The sequence below is a fragment of the Phyllostomus hastatus genome, unplaced genomic scaffold (assembly GCF_019186645.2).
Source record: "Phyllostomus hastatus isolate PE091 unplaced genomic scaffold, TTU_PhHast_1.1 phas_scaffold_1066, whole genome shotgun sequence".
In the NCBI taxonomy this organism is placed as follows: Eukaryota; Metazoa; Chordata; class Mammalia; order Chiroptera; family Phyllostomidae; genus Phyllostomus; species Phyllostomus hastatus.
The window spans coordinates 11618536-11638137 of record NW_025334004.1 but is presented as its reverse complement, the minus strand read 5'-3'; the positions used below and the strand labels follow the sequence as shown (position 1 = coordinate 11638137).

Genomic DNA, 19602 nt, shown 5'->3' with positions numbered 1-19602 from the left:
TTGGTTATTTTATTCACATTGTTAAAAAAAATGGTAGAGACTCTGGACAGGAAAGGGTTGGCAGAGCTTTACCCTTCTCAACTTTGATTTACATGTCTTCTTTTAATATAGAGCCAAATAACTATCGGACCATGCATGGCCGGGCAGTAAATGGCAGCCAGTTGGGAAAGGATTATATCCAGCTGAAGAGGCTATTGCAGCCCATCCGGATTTACTCCAGAGCCAGCTTATATGGCCCCAATATTGGGCGGCCCAGGAAGAATGTCATCACCCTCCTAGATGGGTAGGTCAGAATATTTAGCAGTTCTTATAACATTGTTCATTAAATGTAATGAATTAATGTATTTGTTTTTTCCCCCTGGTTATTTTGTTATTAAGAAGGACAGAGAGACTTTTTCCATGTCAATTTCCCCCACTCTAAATTGGGGATTCTCCATCAAAGAGTAGAATAACCTTTCATCTCTCCAGACCTTCCATAGTCAGCAGAAGGTGGTGGGTTTGGGGATGGACATCACAATTTCCAGGACAGTTTGAAAGGTATGCAATGTTTTAAAAAGCACATTTAATATTGCAGCATTTTATAGCACCATTATATGTATATAATGAAGTATATATATATAATATTACCTATTATATATATAATACATATATACATATATATAATATTATCTATTCTTGCATCCTTTTACAGAAAGTAAAGCTTAAAATATAGGCCAGTGGAACTGGTTGAAAAACACCACAAATACTTGCAGATTAAAGCAAAACTTAACCAACAGATTAGCAGGTATCCTGGAAAATTGCTGTCATGTGACTTAATTTTGACTGAATCTAATAATCATTTTAAAGCATTGGTTATAGATGAGGCTCTATGTTAAATGCTCTCTGCCCCAGTCTTGCTGTTAGGCCAGGCTTAGATCAAATAGTGGGCATAACCCATCTGTGCCAGTTTGCTCCAGTTATGCAAGGTCAGAGGAAATGGCAGAGGGTGTGGCACAAGGAAGACTGAAGGTGTATGCTGAGTTCAAGACTCAAAGTGAAGATGTAACTGGAGCTGGAAGGGTGGGAACAATGAAGTTGAGAGAGTCAGGACTTCATCTGAAATAGAGTATGCACCAAGGCACACTTTTTATGTGGTATCTTGTTATGCTCTTGGAGAGGTATAATTATTCCTGCTAATTCAAAGGTAAGTAATACATTTTCCAGTGAAGTGAACAACCCATGTTAGGTTACATAAATGCCATGTGATTACAAACAAATGGAGATATCTGAGGAGAGAGAAACCTTTGGCCAGCCTCCCAGATGGGCTTTGTGGCTTGAATGTTCTTGTGGCTCTCTCTGTTCCATTTTGTGGTGGCTAAGCCTTGATCTAAGCTAAATAACATGGCAGATATTACTAGGGTGTTGGAAGGCAGAAATATTTACATTTTAACTACATTAACAACCTGAAATTTAGTTTTACTCATTTTCCTCTTTGCAAAGAATCTCAAAGTCCTTAGTTTAACTCCTATCCCTTTCCCACCCTTCTGTTTTCTTTCAGGAGCAAATTCCCTTTTTTCTTGCAGAACAGTTTCATGACCATGGCCCCTGACTAAAAATACAACTCTGTGCCTCCCTTAGCATACTTTCACTGAAATTTGGAATGACTGTGTGTATGTGTGTGCTTGTGTCTATGTGTGGGGGTGGAGAAGTTGGTTTCATTTTACATGTTTTAGTTAGTGGATAAAAATCACATGCATAGAACTTTATCCTCAGTTCATAATAGATAATCAAGCAAAGCCAATGACTCTATCATTTACATCCATGTAGTTATGCTTTGGGATTTTATTTTCTCTTTCATGATTTGATTAAGGTATTCTGATGGGGCTGACAGTGTCCTCTCAGTAGCATGACCCTGTATCAATTAGTCATTCATTCTGGAAATGTTTCTAGAGTAACTGATATGTACCGAGTACTTTCTTGGCCTTCATGAAGTATATAATATGGCAGGAGAGACATAGACATTAATCAACTGATCTTAAAACTAACACAATACCAAATAAAGGTGCATGATACTATGAATGACCCTAAGGGCAGGGATTTGACTGAGTAGGAGATCATGGAAGGATTTCCTCCATGAAGTCACTTGTAAGAGGAAGAGACATATTTAAAGTATAATCTAAATGATAAGTAGGTGTTAACTAGACAAAGTGAAAGGTGAACAATATCAGTGTTCTTGGCAGAAAGAAAAACATGTGCAAAGACACTGAGGATGAAAAAGGTCTAGGTTGGCTAAAGAAAGGTATAGCTAGAGAAGTAATTAGGTGTCATATTATATAGGGACTTACAGGCATAGTGAAGGACTTAGAATTTCTTCTAAGTATAGTGGGAAATATAGTGAAAGCTGAGGAGAAAAATAATTTGATTTATTATACAAAAAATATGCTATGTCTACCCTATGGAAGATAGATTAGAGAGGAAGCAGTGAGTAGGCTGCTGTAGCAAAGAGAGAAAGAATGATGGGAGCCTGGACTAAGGTGGCAGCAATGGAATGTATTGTTGGAGACAGAATCCAGAAGTCTTGACACGTTGGGTAAATCTATGGTGATGTGACATAGGGATATGTAAGCAACTGGGTATGTGGTATTTCCATTTACAGAGATGGGAAGGCTAGAGGAGTAATTGGTCCGGGAAGAAAATCATCACTTTAGTTTTTGTATTATATTTATTATGTCTGAATCTAAATGAAGATGTCAAGTATATCATTGAATGAGTCAAGGGATCAAGATCTCAACTAGAGATATTAATTTTGAGGGTCATTAGCATACAAATAGGATTTAAGGCTACAGGAATAGTGGAGATCATTTAGAGAGAATGTGGAAGGAGAAGAGACAGAGGCTTGGGAGAGAGCCAGAAGAACTCTCACATTTAGAGGGAAAAAAAGGAATGGTCTCAGAAGTAAGAGAAAAAAGGAGAGATTGAGGTGTTACTGGAGCCAAGAAAAGAGAGTTCTAAGTAAGGAGGAGTGCTGCTAGGATGCCAGGAGGTCAAGTAACAGGAAGATAGAAAGTGCTATTGGATTTGACAATATGCACTTTGTTGGTGACTTTGAATAACACAGTTCAGTGGAGTGGTGGGAACAGAAGGCAGATCACAATAGTTTGAAGAGTGAATGAGGGTTGAGAGATTGGAAACAATACTATGGAAAACAATCCTTCAGAGAATTTCTACTGTGAAGGACAGCAGAAAAACATGTGGCATTCAAGGAGAGTGATGGCATTTTTCTTCTGGGAGACACTAGAACAGGTTTGTATGTTGATGAGACTTATCTGAAGAGAAGAGCTATATGATATAAGAGATTGAAGATATAACCAAAGTGAAGAGTTCTTTAAGGTTAGAAGAAATGGCATCCAGAGGGATTGGCCTTTAAATAGAGGGGTAATTCCAGAAGGTAAGAAACAAATATTTCTCCATGTCAGAGATTAAAAAGTCTCTTTGAAGAGACACTTGTACCCAGTACACAGGTGTAGTTAGGACATCCTAGTGTGGGTACATGCTATAAATGTGAGCACACAGATGCTGGCTTGTAATGAAAAAGTCAAGAAACTTGGATACAATAGAAAGTGACAGATAAAAGAAATGATAGCATGTAACTGAATGCTATGGTAGCACACGCTGGGGTTTACTTCCCTGTACATCCAAAAACTAACAGGACTCAAGAAACTAGAGAAGATCACTTAGGGCAAGGAAAGGTGCTGGTGAGCACTTTTTTTCTTTTATATACCAGGAAATAGAAATTTATCTTTCTTAATGTATATGTATTAAATATACAGTGACATATAACTTGAAACACGTAAGCATTCTCAGCAACTCAACCAACAATAACAAAAATGTCAGCACTCTAAGTGACCAGCTCTGTAGTCTTTTCCAATTCTCCTGGTTACACAGATATAATTTTACATGGTTGTGACCATTGTGTATGTATCATTTTGAGATCTGCATGTTTTACCCATTGCTTCATATTGCCCTTTCTTTATCCCTACATAGTTCTCATGTTTGTCATTCTTAGTAGCAATAAAACATTCTATTGCATTAATGTTCCAAAGCCTTCTCTTGCTGTTGGGCATTTGGGCTGTTTGCAGTTGTTGCCTGTAATATATAGCACAGCTATAAACATCTTTATACAAATAGGTTTTTTATTTCTTTTGAATTACATCCTTGGGCTGTGTTCCAAAAAGTTGGGTTTCTGGGACAAAGTATGTATATGATGATTTTTATGGCTCATATATTTGTTGCCAAATTTCTTTTCAGAACAATTGTACTAGGTTGCAGGGCAGCAATGTGTTTAGTGAGTCCTTTCCCCCAATACCCCACAGCAATGAGTATTGTCATTTTTATTAATTTACTATATTTTAATTGATGCAAGATTCCCTTTGGTTGTTTAAATTTGAATTCTGTTAACCACGAAAAGAACCAAACATTTCCCAAGTCCTTCTGTTGTCTTCTTTCTCCCATCCCAGGTTTGGTTAATGACACAATGCAATTTTGCCCCAAGCACAGATGAAGAGGCCACTTTAGATTCATTCTTCTCCTTTGTTCACATACTCTACCAGTTACTTATTAAGTTCTGTCATCTCTGACATCTTAGTATCACTCATATTCTGTCTCCTTTTCATTTTTATTTTAAGCCTTATCATTTTTCCTCCTAAATTATTTCTCCATACCTAGTTTCAGACTCTAATAATTGGTTCATACAGATTTCTGAGTGGTTTTTTAAAAAATGTAACATATGATCAAATCACTCTTGCTTGAAATCCAAGGCCTTTCACATGCATGCCAGGGCTTTTAGGGTCAGGTGCCTGCCTCATTTTGCAGCTAGTATACAGCTACATCCCCTTGTATACCCTGCCCTTAGCTGTCAGAGTTTATGTAAATATTGGAAGATGCCAAATACTTTTTACCTTTGAATCTTTTTATTTTGTGGCATTTTCATTGGAATACCACCCTCTCCCCTAATTTCTTTCTGTCTGGTAGATCTTCTCTGACATCTTTAGGCAGGTTTTCTTATCATCTCTTCTGTCCTTGTATGGCACTTTGTGTATTCTTCTGTTACAGCACTTTGCAATTTGATGATAACATTTATTTACATGTCTTGCCTCCCCTAATAGATTGTGGGCTAGGATCAGGACTCAGCCTATGTTTTATTCATCTGTAGCTTCAGAACTTAGGAATATAATAAGTGTCTTACTCAACAACTGGTTCTAATTTCATCTCACCCAAAAATGGTATGCATAAACATGATTGTGAAGCATTTTAAAGCATTGTGTAAGTAGTGATTTAAATAAATTAAGGCAATTTATGTAAATCATAATGTTTTATAGAGGCAAACTAATTTTTAAGTTCTTACACTTACATAGCTGCAAGACTAAACAGGACTAACTTTCGTGTTAGCATACAAACTCCACTGGGATAAAGACAGAATCTTCACATTTGTATCTTCAGGGACTAGTGTGTTGTCTGGAATATGGGAAGTACTTAATAAAAGGCTTGCTTTATTATTTTCATTTCCTCATTTGGGAACTGGCTAGTCCTCATAATTGATTTTTATCTAAAGGCATAAAGAATTGTTCTTTAGGGTTATATCAATTTCCTCTGTAAACTTTTATACATCATCTATGTAATGACAATTTTATCTTAATCTATTGCTTTTTTATTACTTTGAAACCTGTTTTTATTGTTTCTGAAGTTTATTTTTATTATAATTATTCTTGTCTACTTTTTATTGATAGTCTTTTCTGTTTCTGTCCTACAGTTAAGATAAAGTTACTAGTTTATTTTCATCTAGACTTTTTTACTGTTTTAATTTTAATGTTAAGCTCCTTTAACTTATTTGAAGTTTATTGCTATGTCTGCTTTAGAGTAGACCTAGCCTATTTTTTGTGATGCAATAGTATCAAGAAAAGCAGATCTTTGTTGAAAGCATGTTTACTAAGGCTCCCTTTGAGGTTTTTAAAGAGGCCTAAATCACAGGGCCATGAGTGTTGGGAACCGCCCTGACTGGTATCAGAAAACTGAGACCCCCGCCTAGGCTAAGGCTAAGGGAACGCCCTTGGAACCGTGAGCCGGCAAGGAGACAAAAGCTTATCTTCCTGGCAGGAATGCTGTTTCTGCTGCTTTGTTCATAACTGAACCCCCCAAAAAGCTTGGTCGGTTAGCCAAAGACGGGTAAGATTCCCCACGGGGGAACAACCCAAGCCAGGCACGATCACTTTGTGAGGCCCCCCCAAAAGAAGGACTTGGGGGGGCTGCAGCAAAAGGGGGGTGATGGACCCTCACTCCTCGGCTTTGACAAAGTCTGAGTTTTCAGCGTCCGGAAGAAAATCTCCTTATCTCTCGGTGGCCTTAGTTCCCGCGCTCCACCTAAGCCTGAAACAATGACGGGGAAGTACAGCTCGGTACTGGGAAGTGCGGATTTCCCGGGGGTGATCAGGCCTAAGAAAGAACATGTAAATTACTGTGAAACCTTCTTTGTTCAAGAATGCTCTCAGTTGAATGAGGAGGGTCTTAGGAGGAAGCTAGTTTGTTCCTCAGCCTTACAGCTCTTTGACCCCCCAACTCAATAGACCGGCAGAGTTCTTTGTTTCCTATATTCCTTACTTCCCCTAATGAGTATTGTACGTTACCTGAGTTATTATGCAAAATGAGCCTAATAAAAGCAGGTATGGACGGTGGATCAGCGTGCTCCCCACTAGGGGGGGTGGCCATTCTGTCCCTACTTCCCCACAGAAACTGGTTTGTCTCTGTGCATGTGTGTTTTTTCTCGCGTATTGTCGAGCCATCCACAGTGTGCCGTGGTCACTGCTAGCCGGTGACCCACGCGCAACACATGAGTACTAAATTCCCTTTCAATAAAATAGCCAAGTGCTGGAAGCAACCTAAGTGCCCATCAGCAAATGAGTGGATCAAAAATCTATGGTACATTTACATAATGGAATTCTATGCAGCAGAGGGAAATAAGGAGCTTATACCCTTTGCGACAGCATGGATGGAACTGGAGAGCATTATGCCAAGTGAAATAAGCCAGGCAGTGAGGGACAAAAACCATATGATCTCACCTTTAACTGGAACATAATCAACAAAAGAAAAAAGCAAACAAAATATGACCAGAGTCATTGAAATTAAGAACAATCTAACAATAACCAGAAGGGAGTGGGGAGGGGACAGTGGAGAGAAGGGTCTTCAGGAACTACTATAAAGGACACATGGACAAAACCAAGGGGGAGGGTAGAAGCAAGAAAGGGAAGTGGGTTTGGAGGGGGTTGGGGGGAAGGGTGGGGAGAAAATATAGACAACTGTAATTGAACAACAATAAAATAATTTTAACAATATATATTTATTGAATACCTATTTTGTGTTGGTCCTTGCTTAATTCTGGGTACATGTGATGAATAAGGTCGAGAGAGTCACAGTACAGGACAAAAATAAATGATTACAAATTGCATGTAATTCTGTGAAGGAAATGATCAGAATACCTGGGGTTAGGGGAGCTATTTGGACAAGGTGATCAGAGAAGACTTTTCCAAGGAGCAATGTATTTAAGCCTAGAACAAAAGAATGAAAGTCAGCTGTTCAAAGAGTACAAGGAAGAAACTTCTAGGTTGAGGTTCTAAGCTGTGTTTGTCAATGTCCTGAATTAGAAACAAGTTTAAGGCATTTGAGGAAGAGAAAGACAGGCAGTATTGTGAACAAAAGAAGAGTGGTAGGAAGTAAGAATGGACAGACAGGCCAGGACCAGATTGTTACTGGACCATGCGTACCACAGTAAAGGACAGTGTATTTTATTCTATGAACAATGGGAAGCCATTACAAGGTTCTTATAAGGGCAGTCTATTACCCTATTCTGTGTGCCAAGTATATTTTGAAGTCACAAGTAAGAAATCAAAAGAGCTTGATAAGGAGTCTTTCACTATGAGATGATGGTGGATTGGGTTAAGATAAATGGCAAAGGAGATGGTGAAAAGTTAGGCTAGTTGATGGATATCTCAGCAAAGTGAGAGTGAGAGAGTGGAGAGAATTAATAAAGGATGACTTCCATCTTTTGAATAGTCAGCATCTCTCTTTCAAATGCCATCACATGCAGAAAAAAACTTTTCAAAAGGGAGTTACACCAAAATGAACACACATTTATACTCAGGATATATCTTTGGAGCAACGAAAGATGGCTTTAAAATATATTGGCAGTGCTTCAAGCCCAGGGTAGTAATCTGAGCCCAAGCCCCTCCATTTTCTCATGGCACCACCATTCCAACTCCTGTTAAAAATTGATAAAGAACAAATCTGTAATAATGAACACATAAAAGAGGGATCTTCAGCAGATGAGAGATTTTTAACAGATTTTTATAAGACAGTTAAAAAGATGGAAGCTTGTCAACAGATTAAGCCAAGTAAGGAAATGGCAACTCAGAGAAATGGGCTCTGGGAAAAGATAGTCAATCTGCCTAGCAGATAGGTTCAGAATCACGAGGGGTGGGATGAGAAAAGGGGACCAAGCCAAGGGGGTTATATGAAAGTCTGTCTGCAGAGGGACTACACCCACAGCTCAACTTTTTCTCCATCATTTTAAGTGCCCTACCCCACCCATATAGAGCAAGGACAGCTCAGTCTGTTAGCTCCAAGTAAATGCCAAACCAAATCTTAGGAGACTTTGCCAAAGAAACTGAAGGAATAGCTGGGGATGAACTAGGTTGCTAAGAGGGAGTTGCTTTTGCATGGTAAGTAAATCACTGAATAAAGCATCATGTGATACCCATGCCAAAGGCTGTGTTTGCGCTCCCCCTCTTCCTTCTCTAAAGTGAAATGTATTGGTCAGCAAGCTCTGCCCATAAAATAGACATTCCAGTGAAAAGGGAGACTTACCTAAAAAGACCACATATTCAGTAGCTGAGAAAAATCTGCTCCTGCTACTTAGAAGAGTCTACTTAGCCCTCAGTTTTTAAATATTAATTGCTAGTCAAAGATCACAGGACATAAGAAGGAAACCAGCAGCATGGAAGAGAAAAAACAAGATAAATTTTAAAAATTGACCAAAGAAGGTTATAACTGAAGATCAGAACTTTAAAAATAAAAACCAGGAATTAGAATCCTTATAAGGATATAGTGAGATATTATACTTCTACAGTAAAAACATATCTCTATGAAAAAGATACAATTAGAACAAAAAGATACTTTTAAACTAAACATGTAATTGCTGAAATTATGTTTAATAAAGGTTAGACAATGATTTCTTAGCTACAACACTGAAACCTTAAGTGATAAAAGAAAACATTGATTCACTGGACCTCATTAGAATTAAGAACTTTTATACATTGAATGTCATCATCAAGAATGTGAAGGTCCTGCCTGAGTAGCTCGGTTGGTTAGAGCACTATCCATATACACCAAGGTTGCAGATTCAATCCACGGTCAGGACACATACAAGAATCAACCAACAAATCGATGTCTGTCAGTCTGTCTGTCTGTCTCTCTCTCTAATCAATAAATAAATTTTTTAAAAAGAATGTAGACAGGCACACAGGATGAAAAAAATGTTTGCAAGTCATAAAACTGATAAAGGACTTGTATCCAGAATGTATATAAAGAACTCTCACAACTCAGCAATAAAAAGACAATCTATTTTTAAAAGGAGCAAAAGGGAATTGAGCAGACATTTCTCCAAAGAAGATATACATATGGCCAGTTAACACATGAATAGATGCTCAATATCATTACTTATTGGAGAAACATAAATCAAAATCATGAGGTACCACTGCACATTCACTAGGATGGCTATAATCAAAACAACATACTAGAACAACATTGGAGGGGATGTGGAGAAATTGGAGCCCTCACACATTGCTGGTGCAACAGCTTTAGAAAACTCCAGCAATTACTCAAAATGTTAAACATAGAATTACGTGAATCAGCAATTCCACTGCTAGGTGTATACCCAAGATAAATAAAAACATATGCCCATATAAAAACTTGTATGCATGTATTCATAGGGGCATTATTCATAATAGTAAAAAAGTAGAAACAACTAAAATGTTCCTTAATTGATGAATGGATAAATAAAATGTGTGGTGTACCCATACAATGGAATATTATTTGACAATAAAAATAAATCAAATACTAATACATGGTACAACATGAATGAACCTTGAAAATATTATGCTTACTGAAAGAAGTCCAAATATTTTATGATTCCCTTTATATGAAATGTTCAAAATAGGCTAATCTATGGGGACAAAAAATAGATTAGTGGTTGCTAAGGGTTGGTAGAGATTGTGGGGAAATGGAGAGTGGATACAGGATTTCTTTTTTAAGTTAAATATTCTAGAATTAGTATATCAATGGTTATACAACTCTGTAAATATAATAAAAACCTATTGAATTGTACACTTAACTGGGTAGATTATATGGTATTAAATTATATCTCCAAAATGCTTTTAAAAGAAAAAGTCTAACAAAGAATCAGAGGATAAAATCAAGGAAATCAACCATACACAGAGCTTAGGCAGAGAGAGAAAATTTGAGATAACATATTACTGATATAGAGGATTAATTCAGGATACCCAGCAGATCCAGATCCAGAAATAAGGAAGAAAATTATAGTTACAGCAAAGAATAAAAACTTTATTAACCTTTATAATGTAAAAGTAAAGGAACAGTTGACAGAAAGTAGATGGTAGAAATGAAGAGAAGAAATAAGATATACAAAGGCTGATATCCTCATGTAATATACATGAACTCAGAAAATATTGTCTAAATCATTGAAATAATAGGCAGGTGAAGAAGAGGAGGCCCAGTAAACCAGGTATATGGAGTTAGCTCTTGGTTAGAATGACTTTTGGTAGCATTTCCCTAAATGCACTTTGGAGAACATCAGTTCTGAAGAATATTGTTAATTATGCAAAGGGGAAAAAATTAAAGTTTCCGAGTAAGTTTGAGAAATACTGGGATACGCAAATTTACTGAAATACTTCCCAGAACCTTTAATACATTAATTTACATTCTGAATCACTAAGAAGGGTACTTAGAATGCAACTTTTTTAGCTTTATTGATTTTTTTAGAGAGAGAGAAACATTGATTTTCTTTTGTTCCATTTATTTATGCATTCATCGGTTGATTCTTGTGTGTACACTGACCAGGGATTGACCCCACAACCTTGGGGTATCATGATGATACTCTAACCAACTAAGCTACCTGACCAGAACAGGATGCTGAATTTCTTAAGTTTATTTGACAAGAGGCCATCTGGAAGAACCGTTGTTTCACTAACATGTTTGGATCACATTGACTTGGAATATGAACCCTGCTTTAAGTGAGGGATGACAGCAGAGCAGACAAGACAACAACAAAGAATTACAGTTTAGAGAACTCAGAACCTGGGCCACTTCAATAGGCTCATTAAGGTTTTGTTTTGTTCTGTTTTTTTGCTTCCACTCTTATCCTCATGAATCTATTTGCCACTCAGTTGCCAGGAAATCTTTTATAAACATAATTTACTTGATGTCAGTCACTGCTAAATACTTTTAAATAACTTTTCATTGCTCTTAGAATAAAATTTAATCTCCTTACTCACATCTGACAAGGCTCCACAATGAATGATCTGGCTGCCACACAGCTGTTCATTCTTATCTTCTCCAGCTTTCCCTCTTTCTTTCTTCACTCAGGGCCTCATTGGCCTGACATGTGCTAAGCTTCTCTGTATTTGGGGGGGGGGGGGCATTAACATATGCTCTTTCTACCTAGAGTGTTCTCTCCGCTTGTCACATGCCAGGTTTCTCTTCATCCGTCAGGCCTTTCTCGAATAACCTAGCTAAGTAATTTTCTATCAACTCATCCTGTCAGTCCTCTTTATGGCATTTATCACAATTTGTAACTATTTATTATTTGTTTGTTCGGAAATATGTCTTTTATATTAGGTAATGTATATGCAGTTATGGCAAAAAGCTTCGTATATAGTAGATGCTCAAATGTGTTGAGTGAAAGAAAGGAGTTATCATAACATTCTACAGAGTTGCTAGTAGAATATTCTAAACTGAAACTGTGTTAGAACAAAAAGCTAGACAGGGCCTTTAGCTCCCATGATAGCCCAGAAAGCTATGGAAGACATTCTAATTTTGGCAAAGAGGATAAAAGCAGAAGAGAATTAGAAAGCAAACAATGGTCTTTTCCATCACAGCAGATCACATGATGTGTTATGCTATATGTTCAATCATCTAAAAACCAGAAACAGAAAAAATGTCTTTTTACATCCAGAATTTCTATCTTTAGTTGTGTCTAATTACCAATACTTCTCCTAAATGTCTGATGCTGATTTATAGACTCCACTTACACCGAAAGCATAGATAATAATGAAGGTTGGATGTGTGGATAAGGATCAGAACTTCATTATGTTCCTACACACAGGCTCTCCTTATGACTTTTGTGGGCCATAGGCATTTTTTTACTTCATAGGTCTCTTCCTCCATAAAAGACATTAAAAAACAACAGCCTTCTGTTTTCTACTGTAGAGAGTCAATATAGAAGGATTGGGGGAGGAAAAAAGGCAGGATGGTGAAGAGCATGCACTTTGGAATTAGATGAAACCCAGGTTTGCCACTGGCTAGGTCATCATGAGGAATTATGTAATCTCTCTGAAACCTCATCTGTAAAATGGGACTAATGAAATTACCTGTTTGTTAGACTTGTGAAGGTAAATGAGATAATGAATTTAAAGAACTTAGCACAAATCCTGCTACAGTTGACACATAAAAAATGTCAGCCACAATTGTTAAGAGTAACCAATGTATTTCAAAGATGAAAAGACAGATTTTTTTCTGACTGCTTTTTTGAGTATGACTCGATATAATTCTAAGCAGTTCAGAGAACTGAGGATGTGAACTAGAAAGATTAGCTATAATAATGTGCCGGTATAATGTGTGTGATCACATCTCTACCTCCTGCCTACAAACTTGCTTATACCACATTCTAGTTTGTAGTAGAAAAATGTACAGCTGGGGAAATTTTGATGCACAGAGTAATTATTACAATGTTTTACCTAATAATTGTTCTGTTTTATATCAACTGTGAAAATAATACGACTTGACCAAACTATAGGAGAAAAGAACAATTTATCCCTTTTAGTTCATGAGTAGAGTTTTCATCTCTGCCTCTAGAGATAAGCAAGGTCTCCCAGCAGCTGTTCAGTGCTCATTAAAAAAGAAGCACTGGCTACTGGAAAGGTATGCTTTCTCTCTGAGAATTGTGTTAATGACTACTTACTTCTAAATTTGCTTTCATTTATATTTTTTCCCATGGAAAGGACTCCTTTCTTAATTAGAGAAACAGCCTAATTCCTTGCCCAAACCCAAGGTTCTCTGTTCTTGCCATTATGATTAAGGATGTTTCTTTCCTCCTCTAATGTCAGAGAAGTTACATGGGGGTTAGAGGATGAGAAAAAAACCCTGGAGGAGACTGGAGTCCTAGAACACAGACTAAGATTTAACACAGATGGTCTTGGGAAATATTCTTCCTCACTTACTTTCTTCCATTTTTTCCTTCCTTTCCTTTTCCACTCCTCCTTAACTTTCTCCTCCAAGAATGGCCTATTGTAATAGGTGTTGCTAAGATCAGAATCTGTCAAAAGTATAGTCATGGTCCCCCTGCATTAAAAACACTTGGAGAGCTTCTTAACATGCAGCTTGATTCTTCGACTTCAGTCCAGATCTACCAATCCAGAATGGGTGGAAATAGGACCTATATATTGGCATTTTGAACAGAGACCCCAAGAGATTCTGTGCACATCAAAGTATGAGAATCACTGCCCTGTAATAGAGGCAGAGCAGGGTTTTGTTTTTTTTGCTTGTTTTTGTTTTTTAAATTTTATTTTAATATTTTATTGTTTATGCTATTACAGTTGTCCCACTTTTTCCTCCGTTGCCCCTCCTCCACCTAACCCACCCCCTTCTTTTTTGTTCTATTGCATAGTATTCCATTGTGTAAATGTACCACGGGTTTTTTTGTTAAACCACTCATCTACTGATGGGCAACTAGGCTGTTTCCAAATCTTGGCTATTATAAATATTGCTGCTATAAACATGAGGGTGCATAAATTCTTTTCAATTGATGTTTCAGGATTCTTAGGGTTATTGCTAGCAATGGAACCACTGAGTCAAAGGCAGTTCCATTTTTAATTTTTTTAAGAAATTCCATTCTCTTTTCCACAGTGGCTGCACCACTCTGCATTCCCACCAATGGTGCAATAGGGTTCACTTTTCTCCACACCCTCGCCAGCACTAGTTTGTTGATTTATTAATGATGGACATTTTGGCAGATGTGAGGTGATATCTCATTGTGGTTTTAATTTGTTTCTCTCTGATGGCTAATGATGTTGAGCATCTTTTCAAATGTCTACGGACTATCTGTATGTCCTCCTTAGAGAAGTGTCTAATTCAGGTTCTTTGCCTATTTTTAATTATATTTGTCTTCCTGGTATTGAGTCACGTAAGTTCTTTATATATTTTGGAGATTAAACCCTTGACCAGTGTTATCATTGGCAAATATATTCTCCCATACAGTTGGTTTCATTTTGATGGTGGTTTCTTTATCTGTGCAGAACCTTTTTAATTTTATGTACTCCTATTTGTTTATTTTTTTCCTTTATTTCCTTTGCCCTAGGAGATATAGCAGCAAAAATATTATTATGCAAGATATCTGAAATTTTACAAGTTATGTTTTCCTCTAGGATTGTTATGGTATCACAACTTACATTTAAGTCTTTTATTTATTTAATAGTTTATTCTGGTGTATGGTGTAAGATGGTGGTCTAGTTTCTTTTCTTTTCTTTTCTTTTTTTTTTTTTTTTTGCATGTACCAGTTCAGTTCTCCCAATACCCTTTATTGAAGAGACTGTCTTTACTCCATTTTATGCTCTTGCCTCCTTTATCAAATGTTAACAGACTATAAAGACTGGGTTTATTTCTGGCCTCTCTATTCTGTTTCATTGATCTATATGTCTGTTCTTATGCCAATACCAGACTATTTTGATTACAGTGGCCTTGTAGTATAGTTTGATATTATGTATTGTAATATTTCCAACTTTGTTCTTTTTTCTCAACATTGCTGAGGCTATTCGGGGTCTTTTCTGGTTCCATATAAATTTTTGGAATATTTGTTCTAGATCTGTGAAATATGCCATTGGCATCCTAATAGGAATTTCATTGACTCTATAGATTTCTTGGGTATTGTGGACCTTTTAATGATATTAATTCTTCCTATCCATGAACACATTATATGCTTCCACTTATTTGTATCTTACTCAATTTCTTTCTTCAGTGTCCTGTAGTTTTCTAAGTACAGGTCTTTTACCTCCTTGGTTAAATTTATTCTTAGGTACTCATTTTTTTTTGTTACAATAGTAAATTGGATTGCTTTCTTAGTTTTTCTTTTTGATAGTTCATTATTGGTGTATAAAAATGGTATCAATTTCTGAATGTTGACTTTGTATCCTGCTACTTTGCCAAAATAATTTTTTAGGTCTAGTAGTTTTTTTTGGTGGAGTCTTTAGGGTTTTCTATGTACAATATCATGTCATCTGAAAATGACAGTTTTACTTCCTCATTTCCAATTTGGATGCCTTTTATTTCTTCTTGTCTGATTGCTGTGGCTAGGGCTTCCAGTACTATGCTGAATAAGAGTGGGGAAAACAGACACCCCTGTCTTGTTCCTGACCTTAAGGGAAATGCTTTTAGTTTTTGACCATTGAGTATGGTGTTGCCAGTAGGTTTTTTGTAAATGGTCTTTATTATGTTGAGGTATTCTCCTCTATTTCCACTTTGGTGAGTGTTTTTATCATAAATGGGTGCAGGATTTCATCAATGCTTTTTCTGCATCTATTGATGTGGTCATGTAATTTTTGTCTATGTGATATATCACATTTATGACTTGTGAATATTGTAGTATCCTTGCATCCATGGAATAAATTCCATTTGATCATAGTGTGTGATATTTTTAATGTATTGTTAGATCTGGCTTGAAAATGTTTTGTGTTTTGTTGAGGAGTTTAGCATCTATGCTCATCAGAGATATTGGCCTATAATTTCCTTTCTTTATTGTGTTTTTACCTGGTTTTAGAATTGGGGTAATACTGGCCTCATAAAAAAAACCTTGGAAGTTTTCCCTCTTTTTGAGTTTTTTGGAATATTTTGAGAATGGGTGTTAGTTTTTCTTTTAATGATGGTAAAATTCACCAGGGAAGCCATCTGTTCCCGTGCTTTTGTGTGCTGGGAGTTTTCTTGAGTACCGCTTCAATTTTTCTAGTTGTTATTGGTATGTTCAGATTTTCTACTTCTTCCTGATTCAGTTTTGGAAGATTGTATGTTTTTAGAAATTTAGCCATTTCACCTAGGTTGTCCAATTTTTTGGCATAGAGTTATTCATAATAATTTCTTACAATCCTTTCTTTTTCTGTGGTATCAGTTTTTCTCTTTCATTTCTGATTTTATTTGGGTCCTCTCTCTTTTTTTCTTGATGAGTTTGATTAAAGGTTTGTCAATTTTGTTTATCTTTTCAAAGAACCAGCTGCTGGATTCATTGATCTTTTGAATTGTTTGTTTAGTTTCTATGTCATTTATTTCTGCTCTAATCTTGATTATTTCCTTCCTTCTACTCACTCTGGGCTTTGTTTTTGTTGTTTTCTAGTTCTTTTAGGTGTAGGGTTAAGTTGTTTATTTAAGATTTTTCTATCTTCTTTAGGGATGCCTGTAATGATATGAACTTCTCTCTCAGGGCTGCTTTTGCTATGTCCCATAGGTTTTGGGTTATTGTGTGTTTTCATTTATTTCCAGATACTTTCTGATTTCTTCCTTAATCTCCTTGTTAACCTATTCATTATTTAGTAACATGTTATTTAGCCTAAATGTATTTGAATGTTTTTCTGTTTTTTTTCTTGATGTTGATTTCTACTTCTAAGTCATTGTAATCCTAGAATATGCTTTATATGATTTCTTGAATTCATGAAGATTTATTTTGTGTCCTACTATGTGGTCTGTCTTTGAGAATGATCTGTGTATGGTGAAATATTCTGTAAATATCAATTAAACCATTTGATCTAGCGTGTCATTAAATACCACTATATCCTTGTTAATTTTTTTAACTGGAAGATCTGTCCATTGTTGACAGTGGGGTGTTAAAATTACCTACAATGACTATATTGCTGTTGACTTTCTTTACAAATTTAGGTGCTCCTATATTGGGTGTATATATCTTTACAGGGGTCGTATGCTCTTGTTGGACTGACCCTTTAAGTATTATGTAGTGAGCTTCTTTGTCTCTTGTTATAGTCTTCGTTTTGAAGTCTATTTTGTCAGGTAGAGATACTGCTTCTTCAGCTATTCTTTCACCTCCATTTGTGTGGAATATTTTTTTTCTATCCCTTTACTTTTCAGCCTGTTGTGGATCTCCTGTAGACAACATATATGTCACATTTGTGTTTTCTTACCCATTAGGCTACCTCTGTCTTTTGATTGGAGCATTTAATCCATTTACATTTAAGGTTATTACTGATAGATACTTACTCATTGCCATTTTTTCCTTTGTACTTGTGTTACTCTCTCTCTCTATTTCATCTTCTTAAAATAGTCCCTTTAGCATCCCTTGCATTGCAGTTTTTGTGGAAATGTACTCCTTTAGCCTTTTTTTTTTGGAGAGGAGTGGTCTGTGAAGCTCTTTAATTCATCTTCCATTTTAAATGAGAGTCTTGCTGAATGGAGTAGTCTTGATCATATATCCTTCCTTTTCATTATGTGGAATATTTCATGCCAGTCCCTTCTGATCTATAGTGTTTCTTTTGAGAAATCAGCTTACAGACTTACAGACTGGAGGTCCCTTGTAGGTAACTAACTGTTTCTTGTTATGCTTTTAAGATTCTCTCTTTGTCTTTAAGCTTTGCCATTTCAATTGTGATGTGTCTTGGTGTGGGCCTCTTTGGGTTCATCTTGGTTGGGATTCTGTACGCTTCCTGAGCCTTCATGACTCGTTCCCTCACTAAGTTAGGGAAGTTTTTCTATCATTATTTCTTCATATAAGCTTTCTATCCTTTGCCCCCTTTCTTTACTTTCTGGTATCCCTATGATGTGAATATTGTTACATTTTGCGTTGTCCCAAAGATGTCTTAAACTATCCTCATTCTTTTTAAGTCTTTTTTTATCCTATTGCTCTTGAGTGGGTGTTTTTCCTCACCTTGTCTTCGAAATCACTGATTTGATCCCCTGCTTCATCTAGTCTGCTTTTAATTCCTTCTGGTGTATTCTTCATTTCAGATATTGCATTCTTCTTTTCCAACTGGTTCTTATGTCCTTTTTCATGATGATATAGCTCTCATTAAGTTCCTTGAGCATCCATATAACCATTACTTTGAACTCTATGTTTGATAATTTGTTTGCCTCAATTTCACTTAGCTCTTTTTCTGAGGATCCCTCCTTCTTTTAGTTTGGATGTTGTTTCTTTGTCTACCCATTTTAGCTGTCTTTTCTTTGTTTGTTTGTATGTATTAGATTGATCATCTTTGACTCCCTGTCTTGTGAGGTGGGCTTATGTGGTAGGAGTCCTGTGGTACCCAGTGGTGCAGACTCCTTGATCTCCTGGTGGCTGCTCTAGGAGTGCCCTTTGTGTGGGTTATTTGGGCTCTCTTATTGTATTTTGGCCCTGAATGTTGTTGGCCTGTTTGTGGGATCTCCCCTCCATCTGACTGACTGAGAGGCTCGACCCCTACCACATCTTATATGCTGTTATACAGGTGCTGACAGAACAAAACAAAACTATAAAGTGGAAAGATAAATGGAATGTTAAGGAAAGGGGAGGAAAATAAAAAGAATAAGAGACTACCAAAGGACAGAAAAGTGATTACGGGGAGATAAAAGGGAAGAGAACTAATACAAATAATGAACAGAATGAGGAAAACAGGAAAAAGGGACATCAAAACAGAAGAAAAACAAATTTAAGAAAAGGAAAGAAGAGAACAATGGGATAATCAAAGATAAGAATAAGAGATGAAAGAAAAAAAAGAGCAACAAAAGTAGAAGAAAAAGAAAATAATAGAAAAAATAAAACTGTTATGAAGAAGAAAAAATAATAAAAATAATGAAAAAGAACAAAGTGGAATTCATCTCAGCAGAATTTAGTGCTTGCCTGATAGGTTGTTCCTTTTGATACAGCTCTAATGTTGTCTGAGGTTGATGTAAGCCAATATCAGGTGCTGACCACATCTAGCCCTTGGAAGCTTATTTGAAGCTATGGGTGATCCACAGTTTGTGGCTGATTCCTCTGGGCTTGGCTGTGCCCAGGATGGACCCAGCTGCTCTGCGAAGCTAGGTTTTAGCAGTACTGGGCCCAGGGGTGTGTCCTCAAATGACCTCAGTCACCACAGGATCTGTCTCTGCCTGTCTTTGCCTGCTGGCCTACTCCCAGTCTTAGACTAGTCACAGACCCAACTGTTTCTGAGAGGGCTTCTGGTGGAATCAGGGGGCCAAGAGGGGACTCCTGCATCTCTCATGGCAGGTATGTTTCAGACTCCAGGGAAGATTGTGGATGTGAATCCCTGACCC

General features: G+C 36.8%; 1 protein-coding gene across 1 annotated transcript in view; it reads left to right on the top strand.

The window, feature by feature from the left end:
* The window catches only part of HPSE2 (heparanase 2 (inactive)), a 639760-nt gene that overhangs the window by 410391 nt on the left and 209767 nt on the right, over positions 1–19602 (top strand). The window contains exon 5 of the mRNA XM_045854405.1: positions 112–283. Within this exon, the coding sequence (XP_045710361.1) occupies positions 112–283 (172 nt within the window). The remainder of the gene's footprint in view (positions 1–111; positions 284–19602) is intronic.